Here is a 6000-nt window from a genome sequence, read left to right as displayed (position 1 = left end):
TCAGGGTCATGGGATCGAGCCCTATGTTGGGCTCCACGCTCAGCAGGGAGCCTGCTTGAGACTCCTCTCCCTCTGCCTTTGCCCCTCCCACTCATTTGCGCTCTCTATCTCTCTCTAAAATAAATAAATAAATCCTTAAAAAAAATATTGACTACCAATGCAAAGAATAATGTTTGGGAGCGTTGTAAAAAGCTGACATGATTAACCCTTAAAAATGTTTTTATTTTTCATTTCCTAAAATGAAAATGTATCTCTTCCAGGAAAAAAGGACCAGGGGGCAACAGGAAGATCAGGAGGCACAGATGACTACCCCCGGGGTCCTCTGGGGGGCCCAGCCCAGCTGGGGTAAGTGGAGACTGACAGGAGGACCCCAATGGCTATGGATCCCACAGTCCTCCCCACACCCCAGTGGAGAAATGTTACAGAAAAAAGCAGCTGAACAGGCCTGTGGCAGGAGGAGAACAGGCACATTCTGTGTCTACCAGGAGAGTTGTGGGACTTTAGTGGACAGCGTGGGAGGCGGCAGTAGCTCTCCGGGTTGTATGGGAGAAACAAGTCAATGAACAAATCCCCCAACTTAGAAGTTAACTTAATGTCTGAAAAAAAACAGTGTGGGGTGAAGGAGCCATGCTGGGGGCAGCTCTCTGCCATCCGAGCACAGGGTCCTACTCTGTGGGCCAGAGGGGTCAAGGTCACTCCTGGAAAGTGGGGCCAGAGCCATCTGCGGTGATCATCCAGGCCCCGGAGACTTCGGGCTCCAGCCACTCAGGCTCACTCTCCCAGGAGCACAGGTATGGGGCCAGACTGGGAGAGGGCGTCTATGCGTGTTCTTCCATCCTCCTTCCTCTGACAGGGGCTAAGCCTGGACCTCCTGATCCTGACCAGCCCCCTACTTCAGAGCTGGGTGACTTTGGGCAGATCACTTTATTTTACCAAATCCCTGGGGCCTCCTGGGTTGCACTAGGAGAGGTCCCTGTTAAGGCCGAGGGTAGGCAGGGGCTCTAACCAGCAGCACCTTATAGGCTGGGGGCACCAGCTGCCTAACTGCTCCCCTGAACTTCAGATCACAGCTCCTGAAGGTGGAAGGAGTCAGGACTCTATTCTGTTGCAATTGACAGAAGTCACTTCAGAGTGCCTCAAGGGAAGCTGGGAATTCCAGGGATAAATTCTGGCTTTGGGCCCAGCTAAATCCAGGGGCTCCAGAAAATGTACATCTTCCTCCATTCTAGAGATCTGTTTTGCTCTGGATTGCACTTTCAGACATCCCTTCCCTTCCCCACCCCACCCCAAAGTTGACAAGAGGGTCCCCAGCATCACCCGCCTGCCCTCCAACCAGCTGTGCCACAAGACAGGGAAGAAGCTTATATTTTCTGATTTCTCCATGTCCCGGAACAGGTTGTCAAGAGCCCAGCATGGGCCATATGCTGCTCCCTGAACTAATGCCAAGGCCAGGGGGACCACATGGCTAGGTGGCTAGGCCCAGGCCACATGACCAGTCCCCAGAGCAGGGGGGATAATGTTAACCACAGTGGAGAGCTGTGAATCCCCAAGGAGGCTGGGAGGCAGATCTGGACCCTAGTAGGACCCCAGGGATCCTGGCATCTTGGGCTTGGGAGAGGGACTGATGAACTCATGCTGGTCTGGGGTGGAACTCTTGTCCTCAGGAGCAGGACCTTTGCACATGCCTGAACCTCCCTTCTCAAGCCTGCTTGCTTCCTCTGGCCACCTGCCCTGGCTCTGCACTTACCTGCACCAATTCCAGACCCAGCCCAGCCCCAGGCAGAGCCTGGCACCCTCCCCATCAACCCACCCTGCCCACCGCCCTGTAATGCCAACCCCACCTGGAATTTTCTTGCTCTCTGTGTGAGGCTACATTAGTGTATCCCTCCTACCACTCCATAAGTGGCAGGCAGGTGCCCAGGCTGGATTACTCTCACTCATCATGAAGTCCCCTTAAGCATCAGGACAGGCATGAAGCCACTGCTCAGGAATGAATGAATGAATGTACCACCCTGCACAGGGAAGGGTGAGAGGCAGACACAGCTGCTCCAGAGCCGGCTCCACTATTTCCCCACAGAATGACTCAACCAAACCCCTTCCTTACTGTCGCTGATCCTCAGTATTCTCAGAGGCCAAATGGGGAAAACAAGGACCTGCAGAACCATGGTGAAGCTAGAGGGAGATTACATCGGGGGGGGAATGCCCCAGACAAGACGCAGAAAGCCTCGTTTTGTTCTCTAACACGACTGGGGAGGATCTGTTTAGAATTTCAAGATTTTTTTTTTTTTTTTTGAAGTAAAATAAAAAACACCAGATGGCTTCAAAGTACGCAAATGTTGGGCCAGTTCTCGTGACCTTCCTCGGGAGACCGAGGCCCGGAGAGCAGAAGGGAGGGGAGAAGACGGCCAGTAACCAGGGCGGAGGAACGCGGGTCCCAGTGACTCACCGGGGGGCCGGGTTCGGGCTCCAGGATCGTGGGCGGGCGAAGAAGCCCCTGGCTGGCGCGGGCCAGTGCGCTGAGGACAGACGGGCCAGCGAGGCTCAGGGCGGGGGCGACTCCCCGGGTCGCCCCATTTTGCACTCACGGCCTGGGGAATCCCCGCCTTCCAGTTCCATCTCTCCAGTAAATCCTGGGTTCGACTTTTGCCACTGCCAGAATTTGCCACTTCTGGCCGCCCCGTTAGGGCAAAGCCCCTTTCCACCTCGAAAGGCCCCAGTTTTTCATCTATCCGGGGGGCTCTAGAGTTCCCTCTTCACAGGGAGGAGGGCCAGGCTTGAAAGCCTCCCGTGCGCCCTGGGAGGAGCCCTGCACCGAGAGGGGCGCACAGGGGAGGCGCAGGGCGTGTGACGTTGTGCTCTGTGCCTTACACAGACTGTCTTAATCCTCACCAGGACCCGGTAGTGAGGGTCCACTGTTATCCCATTTTACAGACGGGGAAACTGAAGCACAGAGCGACTCAGTCCCCCGCCCAAGGGCCCACGCCTAGATCGTGTTGAGTCTGGATCTGATCTCAGATCGTCTGCCGCCCCCAGTCTACGTCCAGGACCCGAGGCCCGCGGGCCGGGGGAGCCGGTAACCGCCCCTCACCCGGTTCCCTGCCTCCCGGGGGCCCAGTTCCCGTCGTTGTCACGACAACCGGGGACCAATGGGGAGCAGGCAGGCGGGAGGAGGCCCCTCCCCGGCCCCGCCTCTGGCGGAGGGCTCCACGCTAAAAGGGCCGGAGGCTGGGCGGCGGGAGCCGAGGCCCGCGGAGTGCCAGGCGCGCACGGAATTCCGAGTGTCCAGAACGTGCAGAGTCTCCGAGCCGCGAAGGGCACGAGCAGCAGCCACGATGTGCGGTGAGTGTGGTGGGCGCGCCTTCCGCGCTCCCCAGCCTCTCGGCGCCTGGAGCCGAGAACGGGGCGCCGGGGACACGGAGGTGGTGCGGGACGGGGACATCGATCTGCCCCCGTCCTAGAACTAGGGGCTATCACCGTCCGGGCCTGTCCCCTCCTGTCCCCGGTCCCCGAGTGGCTGTTCCTGGGAGGTGTGGGAGAGGAGACTGTCCACCCTCGGTCCGGGACTTGGTCAGGACGACCCGGCCCAGCCCTCTCCAGAGGAGCCAGAACTGGTCCTGTCCCGGGCCTGGACCTTCACAATACAGAAGTGTTCATACCCCCCATCCCATGTCCAGTACGGAAAGCGCCCCCAAGTCGCCCACAAAGGCGGCCACGCGCAAGCTCACGCATCCCGGGCGCGGAGTGCCTAGCCCGGCTTTCACCCCACCGCCCCCACCGAGGAGAGCCGGCCCCACCTGCACCCTCCGGGCAGCCCGCGGGACTCGCCCCAGTGGCGTCGGGAGCAGCCCTCGTGCCCTCGGGAAGGCCCTATGCGTTCTCCTCGCGTCCCAAAATGAACCTCTGTCCCTGGAAGGGTTGATTCCGTGTTGCCGCCTCTTGGCTGAAAGGGCTCTCGGCGAGGCTTGGGGAAGAGGCAGCCTCGAGCGAAGCTGGGAGAGGGAATCCGGGATGAGGAGCAGGGCTGGGCTCGGGCGTCCTGAACACCGTGGCGACACGGTGCTGTCCCCGGAGACGGCTGGGCGGCTGGGCGGTGGGGAGGGCGGCTGCCGCCCTTCGCGCACATCTGCAATTCCTTACTCTCCTGGCTGGGCCGCCTCCGCTGGCTGGGGAGAGGGCCGGCGGGGAACTTCTGCTGGGACAAAAGGTCACTGTGCCTTTTTTTTTTTTTTTTTTTTTTTTTTTGAGTAGGATTCAGTTACCCATTCCAGCCTCCTGTGGCTGGAGGACCTGGTGGAACTTTTGAAGCCATGAAAGGCCTCTGTCTGAGTTCGCCTAGGGCTGTGGGGTGGGATGTGCCAGCGGTCAGCCCTGGGCCAAGATCTATACAGGCCTTGTTTCTGAGGCCAGTCGCTCCTGAAAGTGAAAACGAACGTCTTACCAAGGATCCGCAGCTGGCTTTGGGATGCAGCCTCCCCCAGCCCAAGCAGGCATCAATTTAAATTCTTGAACCTTCAGCAAAAATCTCAGGGCGCCTGTGGGTGTTTCTGGGCAGAGAGAGGAGGTAAAGGTGGAGGTTTTGCCAGAGCCCTTTGGGTTCTAAACCCCTCCGTGCGGCATTCAAGGCCCTTGATGGGAGGTCTTAGAGCCAGACTGGTGGACTAAGACCTTTGCTCTGGGAGGGTCTGCCCCTCTGGCCCTGGTACCCTCCCTCCTTCCTCTTCTCAGATGCCCTCCTGTGCCCCACCTCCACCAGCACCCCAGCCTTCTTTCCTGCTTCCTACCTGCATCCAGCTTTCTCTGCAGTGCTTTGAGCCTAGTGGAGAGAGATGGACTCAAACTCTCCTGATCTGGGGTTTTGTTCTGCTTTCTTAAGGGACAGCACATGTTTTGTCCCCTAAGGAAATGATGAGCTTTGGGCTGTAACTACCTAGCCCCCCACACCCCCAAGCAGATCCCACCCTGCACACCCCGGTGAAGGCAGGGAGCCATGTGCAACTCCCACATGGGAAAGTTGTTTCCTTTTCAAGTAGCCGGGAGAAAGTCTCAGCTGGGTGCTAAGATGTCTTTTACAGCTCTCTTACACTTGCCAGGCACTCCTTGCAAGGAGGACATTGTCCTGAGCTCAGACCTCAACAGCAGCAGCTGGCTAGAATTAAACATGTTATTCTGGTATTTGTTTTTTGTTTTTTCCCCAGATGATGGCTTGTACATGTATGGCAAGTGATACTGGTTTTCTTTTCATGGCTGTGTCTTTTTGTAGTGCATTTATTTAGGCTTTCAGAAACTTCGTCACTTTTCTAGAAAAATACTAAGGAAATGGTTGCATACTGGGTGCAAGGATAGGGTGGAAATTGCAAAGATGCTCCTGGAATGAGCTACTTGTCGCTTTCCGTGCAGGAACACTGAGGCGTGAAGAGGTCTGTGCCCACCTCTGTCCAGGAGGGGTTGTTTTAGGCCTTCTTTCTGGGCTGGTGTTCGCCCCACTGTGATCTGCCACTTGGAAGCCTCCTCAGAGATGGAGTCTCCAGGGCTGAGGTCTGACAGGGGCCAACAGTTGCTAAGAATGACCAGTCTCCCCCTCATCTTCCCCGGGTCTCCTACAGAAAGCCGGACCCAGTCCTAGCTGAACCTCTGCACACTAAGCAGTTGATGCTCAGAGTTCCAAGCACACTGAGGGCACAGCAGAGGGACACAGACCCTCAGAGGTGATTTTGTTGACATCTGAGAGTTGCTGGTATTTTGCTGACTTTCCTTCTCTCCTTCCTTCTTCACTCATTCAGTAGTGACTGACCGCTTCTGGAGAGGTCCTGTGTTTGTCAGAACCTGGGGCCTCTGGGGCATGATCCTGCCCTCAGAGAAGGGTCCAGAAGTCAGAGAGGGGGTGCAGAGGTGGTCACCAAGCAGGGGTGAGATAACCCATTAGGTAAACGCTGTCAGACGGGGAGAACCCTGGGACCTGTGCCAGACAGTGGGTGCCCGTCCTTCTGTGTGGTACCCAGG

At 57.3% G+C, this 6000-nt stretch overlaps 1 protein-coding gene across 1 annotated transcript in view; it reads left to right on the top strand.

Annotated features, from left to right (window-relative positions):
* The first annotated feature begins 3216 nt into the window (after positions 1–3216).
* Positions 3217–6000, top strand: part of GFPT2 (glutamine-fructose-6-phosphate transaminase 2) — a 42393-nt gene continuing 39609 nt past the window's right edge. The window contains exon 1 of the mRNA XM_004758986.3: positions 3217–3339. Within this exon, the coding sequence (XP_004759043.3) occupies positions 3333–3339 (7 nt within the window). The 5' untranslated portion in view covers positions 3217–3332. The remainder of the gene's footprint in view (positions 3340–6000) is intronic.

Source organism: Mustela putorius, unplaced genomic scaffold, assembly GCF_011764305.1.
Source record: "Mustela putorius furo isolate JIRA1106 unplaced genomic scaffold, ASM1176430v1.1 tig00003923_pilon_pilon_pilon, whole genome shotgun sequence".
NCBI classification, from domain to species: Eukaryota; Metazoa; Chordata; class Mammalia; order Carnivora; family Mustelidae; genus Mustela; species Mustela putorius.
This window is presented reverse-complemented; position numbering and strand designations above follow the sequence as displayed.